This window comes from Sardina pilchardus, chromosome 7 (genome assembly GCF_963854185.1).
Source record: "Sardina pilchardus chromosome 7, fSarPil1.1, whole genome shotgun sequence".
Taxonomy (NCBI): Eukaryota; Metazoa; Chordata; class Actinopteri; order Clupeiformes; family Clupeidae; genus Sardina; species Sardina pilchardus.
This window is the reverse complement of record NC_085000.1, coordinates 29,808,162-29,824,625: the sequence shown is the minus strand read 5'-3', so window position 1 is coordinate 29,824,625 and position 16,464 is coordinate 29,808,162. Positions and strand designations below refer to the sequence as shown.

Sequence of the window (16,464 nt, the reverse complement as noted above, 5' to 3'; positions counted from 1 at the left end):
CTCCTTTAGTAACTAAGATGAGTGGTTGAGTTATTTAGATTATTGATTTGCATACATAGAATGTTGTGAATGAATGAAGTACCAAACTGACATTTGGAATGGTTAATGGCAGCCAGATTTCAAACATTACAGCACTGTTTATGAACATGTGTGTCATAAATGAGATTTGACCATAGAGCTACAGTAGATACCTGCTTTTTTCCCCCATGTAACATAGATATTCACCACTTGGGGGCGCCAGAGTAGAATGAATAAGTTCACCAGTCGCTCAGTAGGGTGGAACACGGCTTGCAAAACGGTTGGGATTAGCTCCCTTGATTTGACCAATCTTACCAGCAGCCCAACAGTCTCATGCCAGATCATCTTCAGCGGGAAGTGTTCAAGTCCCTGTCAGACCCTGTCTGTAAGGCTTTAAGCTGGTCTCTGTTCTCTCAGCTCACAGATAGACTGCAGCAGGCTGAGACGATCACCTGCATGGTGTCTTGTATTTGCACAGAAAGAATGGTTACCACTCTCGGGCCACCTTTATGTTGTCTGGCGGGTGGATGAAGGTGAGAGGTGGGGTGGGGGTGTCTTTTTCTCCCCATGTACTGCTATATGGTTCTTTGCAGAGGATGCAACATAGATCGAGAAACATATTTTTGAGTGTTTATAAGCGTATCCAGAGCCAGTATCCGTGGAATTGCATGTCAAATTTAGCCCCACTTTAGGGTCATGAAATATGCATGGAAGCTTGGCTCTTCGTGAGAGGCGCTGTCAAGACTCTGCACTCTTCTTTTTCTGTTTCTTCTTCTTCTTCTTCTTCTTCTTCCTCTTCCTCCTCGTTCTCTTTCCCTCAGCGCAGTCTTCATCAATAATGCACAAACAGGGTTGTTTAAGGTGCTTCTAAATCTGCATTCCTAATTGTTCTGGGAAGACTTTGTGTGGATTTGTAGCACCGGTGCACACACATTGGAAGGTTTGCTCTCCTCTGTACTGCACCTAGTGCTTTGCATCTTGAAGCATCGGTGCTTTTCGGTAGGTTTGGTTTTCATCATTATTACTAATTAAATACCCATTTTAATGCAGTATGAGTGTAAACGTAGGGACTCAAGCAATTGTTCATATTATCACATGTATAACCTTCCTGTGGGGGGGGGGGGGGGGGGAGTATTTTCCTAGAAGCTTCCCTCGGTGCGCCCATGCAGTCGATGAAGACATGCTATCTCATTAAAGCCAGACCAGTGAGTTCTTCATCATTTCATAGGAATAAACAGGATTATTGATCCTCTACAGGAATCTGAATTCATATGTCTGGGGTTAATTCCCGACCTGGCTCATCCAATCTGGCCACTTAATCGTCCCCAATGTAATTGACTAATTGATTCCACCTCAAGATGGTATGTAGTGAGAGTTCTGCCGCGTAATGGCTGCCGTGCATTACCCAGGTGAGTGCTACACGTGATTATTTAGTGAGATCCCCCTTGTGTTGCTGTTGTTCTTGTTGTTGTTGTTTCTGCTGTTGTTGTTGTTGTTGTTGTTGTTGTTGTTGTCATGGTCCTACTTCTTCCTGGAGCACATGGGCAGCTGATGGGATTGGACCATTGCTGCATGCTCCTCCTGTAGTTCCAGTGTTTTAACACGGGTGAAATGCACTTTTTTGTTCTGCTCTCTGTGACACTGTGACACTGTGACAATGCCACGAGAACAGCCACCATTAACTGGCCATATCTGGATTTCTGTGGGCTTTTGTGTCCGCTGAACTCACAGTAGCGTCGATGGCCGTGCCCTTTGTATTTTGCACTATTACACAGCCCTGGTTGGGAAACATGATAAGCGCCTCATTACAGTATCCTGTCACCAATCAGTGGGCTGATCTTGTCTGTAGGGTTGACCTCTTCTCCTCAAGCACGGCCTTAAATTAGAACAGCCTCTCCACACAAAATGGCTGGTGTGTCTTGGAGGAGAGAAGAGAGAAGTGCTGAGCTGGCAGGCAGGGTTTCTGGTAGTTCCCCCTAGGGAGACCCCCCTATATCGTATTCTCTCCACCAATACAAATATTGATCCAGGGGCCTTAACGTGAGAAGCTACTGTGCTCTTGGGAGAGAGGAAGCACAAGTGAAAGTCATGTCTCCAACAAGAGTTCCAAGAGGACAAAGATTCGTAATCTAATGCACGGTTCCAAATGCGATGACAAAAACGATGGCCGTGTTTGCCATTTGACATAGTACATGCCGTTCACAATTGCCTCTGCCATAGATAATCACAGACCACTAGACACTGTTATGGCCAGTGATTGTACATAAACAAAGCCTGAACGCTATTGAGCGATTCGTCCCTTTCTTCGTTCACTCATTCATCCGCAGAGTTCCCTCTCTTGGGGGGAAACCAGAAGCGATTGTGCCTCAGTTGGAGGGAGAGCGCCGTCGCTGTCGTGCAAGAGTATCAAATGTTTGCCCGAGTAAATGGAAGTGGCATCCACGCCGTTAATGAGAGCCCTGTGAAAGAGCCCCCCCAGTTCATCTGAGGCAGGGGGACAGTGAGGCGTTTGTGTTTGTGGCACAGAGAGGGGGGGAGGTGGCACAGTGAGGGGGCCCCAGTCGGACGCTCTTTTCAGGGCCCTCCCTCGCCCGCTTTTGTTTGCGCCACATCCACAAACAGGCCTGTATGTGCCCCGGCCGCAAGCATCGGAGGTGCTGCTTTGTCATCGTGATAGAATGCAATGTACCATGTTGCACCATACAATGACTGTTCGAGCGAAAAAGGGGAAATGTTTGTGAGAGGTGGAACGGTTAAAACAGTTTTTTTTCGGATAAACACATTTCGGGAAGCCTCTGTGTATCTCTCTCTCTCTCTCTCTCTCTCTCTCTCTCTCTCTCTCTCTCTCTCTCTCTCTCTCTGTGTCGGTCGCCAACGAGCAAACGGGCAGAGCCTTATTTGCATTCCAGATCATTTTAATTGGCACATTAGCATACACACAAATTATGAATCCTTTAATCCCGCTCTAATTTATTCGGGTGCCTTGAAGTTAGAGGTTTTTTTTGGGGGGGTGATGATGGGTGGTGCATTTCAGGAGGAGAGGCAGTGGGCGGAAGGGTCTCTTTTCATGCTGCATCAAAATGCACAAGGCACTGTGCTGACCAAAAAGCAAGACGCACTTATTAAAACAGGCCTGCAGAGAATTCGACTCTAGCCTGCTGAAGTTTGGCCACAGCTGAACACTGCACCCCCCCCCCCCATACACACACACACACACACACACACACACACACACACACACACACACACACACACACACACACACACACACACCCTATAAATGTCTCTATTGATGGCTGCCACTGGAAGATGAAAGGGAGGCTACCGCAGGACTTGAAGATATAGATAAGTCACTTAAAAGTGTGGCTGAAGTCTGTGATTTCCTGGCTAGGGTCTAGTGCACCTCTCTGTTGTAGCAGAGCTTCACAGTATGCTAATTACTGCACCGGCCGCTCTCCCCTGCTGTGGCACCTGAAGAGGGGAAATCAAACCCTTGTGAAAATAGAAAAGAGCCAAGATATCTCGGTAGTCCTGGAGGCGGGCGCAAAAAGATGAATCCGGAACGACCCGAAACCTGATCCTGCAGTCTTTGCAGACCACCTGGGGGAGGGTGTGGGGGGGGTCTTAAACTATTGGAGAGTATGGTGGGTGGTTGTCATGGGAACGCGAACGGCACCAGGGGAATAGCAGGGAGGAGTAGGGGAGGAGCGCGTTAGCGTCATGAGGTGGCAGGTGGGGTGCGGGCCTCATTAGGTGGCCTCCAGGAAGAGAGGGTGTAAATTGGAAAGAGCAAGGTGCTGTGAGGGAGCTGTGGCAGCAGGCGCGACGTGCGACGCTTTAGCTTTTTATAGCTGCACGCCAAAACGTACAGTAGTGCAGGCGAGTGGTGCAACTGCGTTTGCTGTCTCTTGCACTTCACACACTTGTATGTGAAACAAGGAGACAAAAAAAAACAGTGGGAAGCTGAAGCATCGCAGCCATCTCTGGGTCTTTTTTTTTTCTTTTTCTTTTGTTTTCTTTTGTAGTTGAACACCTGACGTGTCAGGCATGTTCAGTGTCAGTGTTGGCCCGAAAAGCACAGTTGGCCTCCAAGGACGTGCTCGACACAGACACACACGGGTGTTTGTGCTCTTCGATCGGACGCAGGAAACAATAGGACGCTACCTGGCATTGTCCAGGCTGACTCTGCTCACAATATCACACTCTCCTCATGTATCAGACATCAGCAGTTGTGGCATCGAGGCTCTTTTGTGTCTCCCCCATAATCCCCTCTGGCAGGCTAATCCCCTCCCCTGTAACACTGAACGGACACAAAGAGGGCTCTCGCCTTGGTCACATTTCCCTCAGAGGACACAAACACGATTGCTACTGTTAGTCATCATCCAAAATGGCATCCAAAATGGCAGCTCTGACACCCCTCCTCCCCCCACCCCTCCTCGTTTAAAACGAGCCAGAACAGAATGACTGTCAGAACTGTAAATGGATTTAGAATGTACATACTTTGTACCTTATTGATGGAGTATAGTTTATTCAAAATTGTTTTGATTTTTCTGTTAAAGAGTGAAGGCTGGCAGAAAGGTTCTAGAGTAGGAATAGGTTGAGGAAGCCGACCTTATCCCCTGGGCCTGGCTTTTTTTTTATTGAAAGTTAAAAGTGCACCTGTCATGTTCTCGTGGCTGTGCACGCTGACTGGTAAGTGGAGGTGAAGTGTGTCCTCAGACCCTCTCTTCATACAGATTTTGTCCTTAACTGCTGTCTGTGATTCCCCCTAATAGCACAGCTGTTACACTAGTTCGACCTGCCCTATTCCGAGTGTCTCGCTTCCCGACTCGATGGCTCTGAGGCATTTGGGGACACATCCAACGACCCAATCCCAAAGAACAGATTGTGTGGCTTTGTTGTTCGTCACATCTTTAGACCGTTAAGATTCTGCCTGGACCCTGAAAAAGGACGTGCGTCAAACATACACAGATTTGAGTTATTCAGATCAATGATATAACATTGAATGTTCTGAGAATTTGGCGTTTAAGATTGTTTCGTAATGCAAGGCCATTTCAGATTAAAAAAATAAGTACTTGCTTAAACTAGGCTGTGTGTGATAGGGAAACTTAAGTCATGCGCTACAGTTGCAGCAAATATTAAACAGAAGCTCCAAATAAACTGCAAGTATCCTGTAATTGTGGATTAGAGAAAATGGCCATATTGTCCCCACCCAGTCTCTTCAGCAGGATGAGCCCACGGTGGGACAGGGGGGTGTGGAAGAAATGTAGAGAAAGGAGGGCAAGAAAGAGAGGGAGACAGAGAAGGAGGGAGTTACTGCAAGGTGGATTGAAGCTCGCCCGCAGCTGTTTGTTCACAGGCCTAAGCAGCCTGCTGGGTGGTGGTGGTGATGCAATCTGATTCCATGATCTGTTGCCGGGGCAACGGGCTCAGAGGGGCCTGACGTCGGTGGTGCATTGGCTGAGGGCGTGCGAGCGCGTGTGCGTGTGACTCTCTCCGCGCTGTGCCGTGCCGCGCCCCTCGCGTCCAAGGGAGGGGCTCACTGCCTCGCTCGTCGTTAAGGAAGCCAGGACCATGAAAGGCATGAAGGGGGAAGCGTTAGCGGCTAGCGTAGCTCTGCCGCCTCCCGTTCAGCGCGGAGACCAGAACAGATGCTGCCAAGACTGAAGGCCAGAACTGATGTTCACTGACCCGTGGGCAGTAGCATTCTAACCTCTGCTTGTTTCGAACACACACACACACACACACACACAGCTTGTTATGCAAGGTTGAGCCCTCATTACGCAACTCACAGATGATTCTGGATCAAAGAGATGCTGATCGCCAGATCGAGTCTCTGTACGCGCTATGACACACTGTTCCCATCAGCTTTGGGAAGGCTGCTGCTGTTGATGTTGTTGTTGATAGGGGGCCGCTATGCAGCTCTGTTCCAGATATCCCTGTTCCTGCGTATGTGTCGCTCCTGATCCACGTGAATCCCCCATCACACGCCACACGGCTCCTCCCATCTCCACACTCTCAGGAACTTCCCCCTGCGCAAGCCTTGAAGAGCACTCAATAATTCACTTAACAACAGAGAGAGAGAGAGAGAGAGAGAGAGAGAGAGAGAGAGAGAGAGAGACCGAGGGGACCTGCCAGCATGTTAACCATTAAGCCCTCACAAACGTCGTATCGCCTCTACATTCGTGTGGAATGTCTTGTTTGAGCGTGGTAGAGATATGGCCAGAGAGGGAGAGTCGGGGAGTCGTGGAGTCTCGGAGGAGGAGACTGGAGGTGAAGGGGTGTACACGTGTAGATTAGGGAGGGCGCAGGGTTTTATTTACTTCCATGTTCATGTTGAGAGAATATCTCAAGGCTCTTAGTACAGAAACCATAAATCCAAGTGAGTTGATCAACTGAACTTTGACTCTACCCATCACGTTTGTCATGTTTTGGTTATGGCAGTTCATAAAAAGGCTATATATGTGTGTGTGTATGCGCCTTGTTATTAACCTTTTGCTGCTGTGTTAATTGGCATGAATTATTCCTGTCACTCACTTTAAAAGGAGGTCAGTTTTTTTATTGATCTAGATAATCCACCCTGTTCTATGTGGGTGGTAACTGATTGTGTGACTGATTATCAAGGGTAAAGATCACTGCTTATTCATCACCCAGAACCTTCCTTGCAAAGATCCACAATAGCCGCTCCTGGCGAGGATAATAGAAATCATGCCGCCCCTCCTCACCTTGACTGTGTGTCGCAGAGGCCATTCCTGCCATCCCGGCTGCTGGCAAGGGGCACTGTTGCACTGTGGCGACTGCGCCTAGTAATGATTACTGGCAGTGCCCTGAGGGGAAGCTGAGTTATGTCCGAGCTTGGCGCACTGCTTGCGGTGGCGTAATGGCGGACGGGTTCTGCAGAGGCGCCCGGAGGACAGAGTGGCCTTCAGCCCTGAAGCTGCCTCCGCAGCCCCGCTAGCTGCTGCTTGTGCCCGTCTGGACTGGACTGGACTGCAGGGACATTAGCCCCGTTTACATGGACCGTTTTTTGTCATTCCGATTAAACTATTCCGATTTAACACTTTTGCGCCGTCTGTTTACATGGGCTACATTCTATTCCGATCAGACGTCTGTAAGCGCTTTAGAATCTTTGATCGGAATAGCCGTTGTTTGCTACTTTTCATTGGGAAGATATTACGGTCAATCCGAATGACCGTATACATGAGCGTTCATTCGGAATAGGAATGGACTACACCACCTCTTCTATTCCGATCACAATTCTGATCGGATCAGGATTTTCATTCCGATTGAGGTGTTTATATGACGATTTTTATTCCGATTGAGCTGTTTCTTCCGTTTCTAATCGGAATAGAAGTGTCCATGTAAACGGGGCTATTGTGTTCTTCCTCTGGGCCTTGTGTGGAAAGCATGAGTGTGCATGATAACACCGCTGGGGCAAAATGCTTAGAAAGGAGACGGATTCGTATCTCTTGAGATGATTTTGTCGGTGCCTCAATCCATTCCGTTTAGCCGTTTTCTAGTGCTGATATACATCATATGTACTGTGTGTGTATAGTGTGTGTGTGTGTGTGTTTCCTCCTTGAGAACATACTGCTGGCTGAACGCTCTGCAGTTCCCAGCGTGACAACCTGTCACCGAGGGGCTGTGTTTATTTTTGGCATGGCCTTGCGGAAGAGCAGGCGGTCTTACCGCAGTCACCTGCCTGAGTGATGGAGGCAGGCACGTCTGAAGTGTGCGCCCCCCCCCCCCCCTCCTCCTCCTGTACGACAGACAGCGGGATTACAGAAGGACGTTAATCCCGTGCCCAGCAGAGGTGGGGGGGGGTATCAGATTGGACCCGGCAGTCTCCTCCCACATGAAAGACGGATTGAGTCCACATGAAAGGACCACCCCTCCCCTCCCCTTCCAAGGCCACGTCCCCTCCCCCACCTCTTAACTCCTGCCCCCCCCCGCCACCCCCCCCCCCCCCCTGTGCTTATGCCCATTAAACTCAGGTCGACCTGAACTTGCTGCGGAAACCTCCTAATTATGGCCCTTTTTGATGTGCCGGGCAGGCTCCTAGCCCGCCGTGCAGGGGAGCCTTTTAACCAGCCTGTGAAAAGGGCTGGCTGCACTCCCCCCTCCTCATCCTCCTCCTCCTCCTCTTCCTCCCATCTCTTAGCCCCTCTCCCTCCCTCCATCTCTCTCTCCCTCCCTCCCTGTCTGATGGATGTGTATAATATAGTCTGTGGCCTACTTTCATCTCTACCTCATAATCAAATCCAACAGAGCATCATAGGAAGCATGCGCAGCCCTGGGAAGGTGGGCAAACATTCACCTCTCCCTCCCTTTTTCTACCTCACACACACACTCTCTCTCTCTCTCTCTCTCTCTCTCTTTCTTTCTTTCACACACATATTGGAGCATCCAGTTCCAGTGTATATCCAAGTGTCTCTTGGAGATGTCAGCGACTGATTTGGCTGTGAAAATACGACATGCGTATGCCACCCACTCGTCAGGGTATTTTTACTGTCACTCGCCGAGCAACAGCAATTATGCGTCTGTGCAACACTGTCTAATGGACAGTCCTCCTCCCCCCCCCCCATGGCGTGGGCATACATGCCCATCATTTCATCCCTCTTGTTAGTTTATGATTTGTTTAGCACAAGAGAATTTATAATGGAGCTGTGATTGCGCCATAATGACAAAATTGCACCAAGGTCAAAAGCACATACATTTTCAATTATGTGTATAAGTACATAAAAATACTTTTGCAGAAATACATACTGGATGTGACATGAGGAGAATTGGGGTTATTTCTGGTCTCAGATAGAGGAAAAGCTACATGGTGGACCAAAAACTTTTCGGCAGTTAAGAAGACAAGAGGCAGTAGTGAGTCTATTCTGATATGTCTATTCCGAGAGAGATGATCCTGGTATGAGAGCCCCTGAAGCACGCCTGACGCCTCATTCTAAGACTTTACAGGGCACCTTAGGGCACTTTAACGGATGAATATCGCTGTCTGACCCCAGGTGTGTCCTGTTTGGTCTTTGTGCGTGTTGGCGTCATGGACAAAGGGACTGCCTTTGTTTCTGTCCCGCTAATCTGATGTTCATTAGCAGGGCGGCTCCTGCTCCTGTGACCGCTCTGGCATTTATTTTCCTGACTGTCTCTCTCTCTCTCTCTGTGTGTGTGTGTGTGTGTGTGTGTGCGCGTGTGTGTGCGCATGTTTGTTTTCCCTGTCTGGGGCGACATTCGTAATCCAGGATTTGAATTGATTAGCTCCAATCCCCGTCGGTATCTGGCGTCAGACCTGACTGAAATCACAAGTGGGTCTGCCGTGTGCTCGCACAGGCTGTCATCCAGCTCAGTGTATGGATAGTACCCCACCTAGAAAACACACGCGCACGCACACACACACACACACACACACACACACTAGGAAATAACTCACCTGCACACATCACAAACACACACACACGCTTTTTTTTTTGCGGTCGGAGTTGGTGTCCTCTACGTGTATGAGAAGTGATGTAGTGGGGCTCGGCGCGGCTGGCCGTCGGACTGCCTGTTGATTGGTTCGTTGGTTGTCGGTGTTGGGTCGTTATTTTCAGCCTCAGCAAACCATCCATCTCGAATGTCGTCAGGGTCAAAGGTCAGAGTCAACTACTCCCGGAGCGCTGGGGGGGTTGGATGCTCCATAAAGTGTGCCCATTTTTCATGAAGTACCTCTGCCGCTCATGATTAGAAAGCACAAGTCTTCGGGAAACGGCTTGGAGGATTATTTAACAAAGCCACTTTAAAGGCAATGAATGGATATGAATATTGTGGCATTAGCAGTTCCCACCTGGCCACTTAGCAGGCTGTGTGAATTTGGAGACCATGGTTTAAAAGACCAAAGCAATGGTACTTCACTGACGCATTTAGATTTTGGACATGATGGTTCTGTTGACCAATATTACAGTACAATATTGTATGTAAACATGTATACTTTATTCTTGCATACGTACAGTGAGGAGCACATGTATTTGATACCCTGCTAAAACAGGAATATAAAATCATCATTTGACAATTGATCTTAATGCCTTAACTCAAAAAATTAGTACAAATCAAACCGCCAAGGACACCAATTTTCTTTGTGATTGAAGAATGTATCGTAAATAGATAAATGTTTTCCTTAAATGCTAGGGGAAGGAAGTATTTGACCCCCTATGTAACCCTATGGGAATTTAACACATAGGGTTAACATAGGGGCAGGCAGATTTTTATTTTTAAAGGCCAGCTATTTCATGGATCTAGGATATTATGCATCCCGATAAATTTCCCTTGGCCTTTGAAATTAAAATAGCCCCACATCATCACATACCCTTCACCATAGCTAGAGATTGGCATGGTGCTTTTTCCAGTAGGCCTATTAGCCTGTTTGATTTGCATTGAGCTCAATGAGCATCAAACAGGCTAATAGGCCTACTGGAAAAAGCACCATGCCAATCTCTAGCTATGGTAAAGGGTATGTAATGATGTGGGGCTATCTTAATTCCAACGGCCAAGGGAACTTTATCAGGATGCATAATATCCTGAATCCATAAAATAGCTGGCCTTAAAAAATAAAAATCTGCCCGCCCCTATGTTAACCCTATGTGTTGAATTCCCATAGGGTTACATTGGGGGTCAAATACTTACTTCCCCCTAGCATTTAGGAAGAACATTTATTTATTTACGAAACATTCTTCCATCACAAAGAAAATTGGCGTACTTAGCGGTTTTATTTTTACTCAATTTTTGAATTAAGACATTAAGATCAATTGTCAAATGACGATTTTATATTCCTCTTTTTAGGCAACTTTAGCATGGTATCAAATACATTTTCTCCTCACTGTATATTTGTCTCAGGTTGATGAAAATGGTGGCTTTCATGCAGTAATACACACACACACACACACACACACACAGACACACAGACAGCTTTCCATATTTTTATGCCCTAGGCCTGAATGTTCTCTGTTTTGTTACTGAATGTTTTTATGTTTTTTGCTTTGAGGCCAAAGGGAGATTTTCGACAGTGGAGAGCTATAAATAAAAAAACCGAGCGGGAATAGAATCTTAGTAGGCTAAAGTGTATTGGACCATCCATGCCAAAAGCAGAGATATATATGTCAACCCACCAGGGCCAGCGCCTGTGAAATGATAAAATAGTGTGTGTTGTGGGTGAGATTATCAGCGGATTAAAACACACAAACAAAAACAAAAGCCGAGCTGATCACTCGCTGACTGTGGTGGTTGTCATGTGCAGCCAACAGTCGTATATTCAAGCAGGACTTGAATCCTCTAGGACCGTGATTGCATGTTTTTTTGTATTGCCTATGTGTGAGACCGTTTTGCTAGGGATTAGTGTCTTTGATGCGGAGCGTGACGGCTGCCTGCTCTGGCTTTGTGTTTTTCCGTCCTCTCAGAACGAGCTGAAAATCCTCCGTCATTTATCATGACTCACTAACTCGCTCGCTCGCACTATTTTTGCCTGAAATGCACCGACGTGTAATCAGGACACAACACCAATCAATGCCCGTCTCAGTTGTATAGTCTCAATTTTCTCCTCAGCAGTAATGTTGGTGTGTGTGTGTGTGTGTGTGTGTGTGTGTGTGTGTGTGTGTGTGTGTGTGTGTGTGCAGTGCATATGTGTGAAGCCAAAACAGCCCGGAGTGTTATGATGGAGGGCTATTATTCATGTCCTTGTAGCATCAGTGGGCAGATGGGCCTGCGGCTGGAAGGAGAGCGCTCCGCTCCGTCTCTAGATAATAGCAACGCTTACACTGTGATCTCTCTCTGGTCTGGCAGGCGCGGAGGACGTGGTGATGGCCTTCTCCCGGCAAGAGACGGAGGACCGGAGGCAGTGACGTCCCACCCGCCTGCTGCGACACGCCGCGGCGTGCTGTGCTGTGCTGTGCCGTGCTGCGCTGTACCGTGCCGCGTTGTGTTGTGTCTCCCAAGCCTAACACTGTGGATGGAAGAGGAGAGGGGACGAGCGTTGGGACAGGGATGGGAGGGAAGAGGAGAAGGGGGGCGGAGGTGAATCCATCATGGGCACTTGGCTCGGTCCTTCCACTCCTTACCCTCCCTCTCTCCCTCTCCCCTTCCCTATCTCTCTTTCTCTCTATCTCTCTCTCTCTCTCTCTCGCCTTTCTTCCTCTCCTCCTCCTCCTCCTCCTCCTCCTCCTCCTCCTCCCGATATGAACTGCCACACTAAGCGCCCTCACTCCAGTGGTCCCAGGCCATGGTGATGGGGGAAGACGCCGAGAGAAGACATGGGAGAGAACTGTTGTGAGTGCAGAACCATTTTTTTTGTTGGATTTTAGTCATTGTTTTTCTTGTGAGGGTTTTTTGTTTGTTTCATGTTTTTGTTTTTGCATCATGTATTATTGGGGCAGTGTTGTGTTTGATGTGTGTATGTCTCAGAGTGTGTGAATGGACCAACATTATCCATTTGTTTGGTCAAACTAAAGGGGAGACAGTGGGGGGTGGGGTGGGGGGGGGACTAGATGTATTTCAAGGGTGTCCTTAGAAGGGCCGTCATATTCTGTTCATTTTGATGTGTGAGTGTTATCGACAGAACCAGGCAAGCAAAGGGGTGTTTATGTGACATGTGTCATGTTTTGGTTTTCCTCATTTGATTGAATGAGAAGTGCTCTTTGCATAGTTTCTTTGTATTTCACACTAAAAGCTAAAGTGCTGAGGCGCCTACCGACTGTCCACGATGAAACCGGAAGAATCCACACGTAAGCAAGCACATTCTTAAAAAAAAAAAGGTGCATACAAATTTCCTTCAGAAAGTCTTTTCACTGAAATGTACTGACTTAACCTGTTTTTTATTGTATAAACAGTAAGAAAAAATAGGACAATGAATGACGTGTGCCAACTGTGTTTTTTGTAACATTTTAAGAATCTGATGAATGTCTTAGTTCTTAATTTATTGTTTATCTTGTTACACTCTAACTCCAGTGAAGGGTGTTTTGCTCATGACTCAAGGCCTGATGGACTGTGATTTTGCAACTACACTCATCATTCTGGTCATGTTTGCCCAAATTCAGACACACTGTGGAACTAGGTGTTGTATAATGTTTGATCAGTAAAATAGATTCCTCTCCCGACTTGCGAGATGTAATTAGCAGAGTATTTAGCTGTTGTTCTTCACACCCAAAATCAAAGCTCCACTGTGCTATGGGACAGAGGTGACTAAAGACCAGTCACACTTATTCAGAACCTCAGCCTTAAAACATCACACAGGCACCCTTGCATCAACAGCAAGTGAAGCACGGACACAGCACACAGTTACACATTAGCTTCCGACTCTAATCTTTTAATTATTGCAGTTATGCCAATAGCATGAAGAGCTACAGTAAAAGGGAATATCCAGAGCATGGTGTTCTAAACACCATTAAATTACCCCCCGAGACCTCAAACAGAAACACTTTATAATCGTGTTTGTTTGTTAGTTAGTTTCTTCTGAACTGGAATGTCAAAAATATTTTTTCATTTCTTTTTTTTTTTTCTAATCTGCATTAAATTTTTGGTCTTTTTTGGTGATGACATGGCACCATGGGCAATATTTAATGTGTATAAATATATTTTGTTAACGTGCTTAACTTAAAAAAAAAAAAAAAACAATTGTAACTTAATGTTTTATGAAATTAAGCATGCTTGCCTTGTGGTTTTTAAAGTGTTCATTTCAGTAGTTCTTCAAAGAATCGTGACTCATTGACCATCACTTGTACATCCCTGATGTCTGCGGAAGGTCGTCCTCTTGGACATCATAGGTTTTTATCATTATTGTTGTCGTCCATTTTATCTTGTTGGCAATAATGGCAGAAATCTTGAAACCGAATGTCCTCAGTGTTTATGGCTAATGACATATTTCATTTCTCTGCCAGTGACAAGGAAGTCTGTTCTTTATATGTTTACTTTTGTTTTTATTTGTTTGTTTCTAAAACATTTTTGCCTATGCATTTTTGTCCCTTAATCAACAGTCTTACTGTGATGACATCAGGTTCTGTCCATTTAGGCCCAGCATCTCTAGTCTATTAGTATAAGAATGTCTGTTTACTTACATTGGACTTAAAGTCTAAATAATTGACAGCATGCTGTTTATGATCCCTAGTGCTGTATATCTTTTAATGTGATGGCCTGATGTTGCCTAGCTGTCGTTCTTTGGGTTCTAAAAATTGTGTTGCTTTTTTGTATTTTGATTTTGCGTTTTTTTTTTTTTTTCCATTGATAACTGATTAGTTGGTTTTTGCTATATGGCTGCTGACCATGTCTTTTGACTAAATGCTTCCAAAACCTATACCAACTGAACCATTAAAAGAATTTAAAGATGGCTGTCATACTGTTCTGTCTTTTTTTTCTCCTTTTCATTAGCATTGTCTCAAATAGAAAAACAACTGACAAAGCACACGTTTAAGCTGCAATGTTATGGTGCTGCCGCATGCTTTGTGGGGGTTATTATTAGGAGTGTGCATTTCTGTTCCTGTAGTCACGTTTCCCTATACCTGTAGTGCAGCGTGTCTGTGGAGACTGCAGAGTGCCTGTGCTGTGCTGTGCTGTGTTAGCTCTGCTCCGCCTCCGGTCTCGGACAGCCAGGGACTCTGCAGGAGATGGTTCATGCCGTGCCGGCCTCCTAATCAGGCCATATTTTCTCAGCTTGGTGGAAGTCCTGTCATCTCCAGGCAGCCAGGCAGCGGGCACCAATCAGATAAGCCTCAGGGACTGGCGTTGGCCGTGTCTGCAGCGGAGGCTCGAGCAGGAGGACTGCCGTCCCACAGGATACGCCACTGAGATAACTCTATCTAGGGCCGTGTGGGAGTCAACCATCAGCTACATTAAAAAGATCGTCCAAAGAAAAGAAGTTTGTTTTTTCTTTACAATCTTTTTTCTTGCCTCTTATCTTTTTTACTCTTCCCATTTGCTCTGTTCTGTTCTTTTACTTGCCTTTGTTTTCTCTCCCCAGCCCCTTCTGAAGCACATTGTTTTGGAGGATTTCTGACAAATTCTTGGAAGCTCTCTCGGCTGCTGTAGTTCTAATAATAAAGGCTTTGTCAGCTCTCTGCTGTACTCGGTCTGATTCTCTCTCTCCGTTCATCGACTGAGAGGTATGCAGAGAGCTGCTCACACGTGAATGCCTTAGGTGACATTCATCCGCCTTAATGTCAACAAGCATGGCTCTTTTTATTTTTAGTGTGTCCGTGGAGAAATGTATGTTCTCCGACTATTCCGTCAGCTCTGTCTTGGCAACCGACGGTGTCGTGCACCAAACCACAGAAGGTGGCAGCGGTGGTCTAAATCATTCAGTGTGTGTGTGTGTGCGCTTTCTCCTGAAAAGACCAACATCTGCCCACAGTTTCTGAGGCCACTTCTCACAGATGCATTAAATCCTGGAGCTTTAGAGATGACTGGCTCGGGAACAGAGCGCCAGCTGTCATTGTGTTTAAATGACGCCGCGTGTCACCGCCGACTGCATTACGCGTGGCACATCACACGGGCTGAGAGGGGTTCGCCACCTCCCGTGCACTTGACTCTCACACACACAAGCTGGTAATATGACCCTTGCATTTCAAATCTGAAAGTAATCGCACACAAAATTGGGATGGATTTTTCTTTATGAAAACATTCTTCTAAGGTTTCAAATATTAATGCCATTATTTGGAAGGGGCGAGAATGGATTAGACTGACTGACTGGGTGGCTGGCTGGCTGCGGTGGTAATGATTGGGTGTTGTGTGCCTTCACCTTCAGCTGAACTGCAGCCATGCTAAGCCCCCAGACTGGCTGAGGGGTGCCCTGGGAAATTCAAGCTGCGTGACTAACGGGCACCGCTGGCAGACTTGTACAGCAAGTCTGAGCCCCCCCACTCTCTCTCTATCTGTGTGTGTGTGTGTGTGTGTCTACAATGTGAGGCGATAACTGCCTCCGGCATGCCACATTACGCAACAGTGAGGGTCTGGACATTGTAGCTCAGCGCACACCACTCTGTCGAGACAGCAGTCAACAAGCCGCAGCAAGCCCAGCATGGGCCAGCTTGCGAATCTAAACCATCTACCCCTGCCAAGACAGTGAGGGAACAGGGAAGGATGGGGGGGGGGGCTTCACTCTATTTGCTTGGTTATGAGATGCTGATTAGATTAGCTGAAAGAAAGGCATGGAGATGTCTTATCTGATGCAGGCCTAGACAAACTATTTCTGCGCAGTGGGGCAGGAGTACAGGCCGATCGATGGTCTGCCATGTCCATTAAATTAATCGTTTTTTCTTCTTCTTCTTCTTCTTCTTCTTCTTCTACTTCTTTTTAAGTTCCACTCAGCTTTTTAACCAACAGCAACATTCTTCAGTTTGATCAACAATTAGAGGAACTAAAACTGGATTATATGCCCACCACTTGCTGCTACCCTTCAATGACTGCACACAAAATGGAAAGGTTAAA

At 46.8% G+C, this 16,464-nt stretch overlaps 1 protein-coding gene across 2 annotated transcripts in view; it reads left to right on the top strand.

Annotated features, from left to right (window-relative positions):
* Positions 1-14,370, top strand: part of ctnnbip1 (catenin, beta interacting protein 1) — a 30,980-nt gene extending 16,610 nt beyond the window's left edge. For both annotated transcript variants that reach the window (XM_062541729.1, XM_062541730.1), the window contains exon 4: positions 11,833-14,370. In XM_062541729.1, coding sequence (XP_062397713.1) covers positions 11,833-11,891 — 59 coding nt within the window. In that variant the 3' untranslated portion in view covers positions 11,892-14,370. The remainder of the gene's footprint in view (positions 1-11,832) is intronic.
* Positions 14,371-16,464: the final 2,094 nt, after the last annotated feature.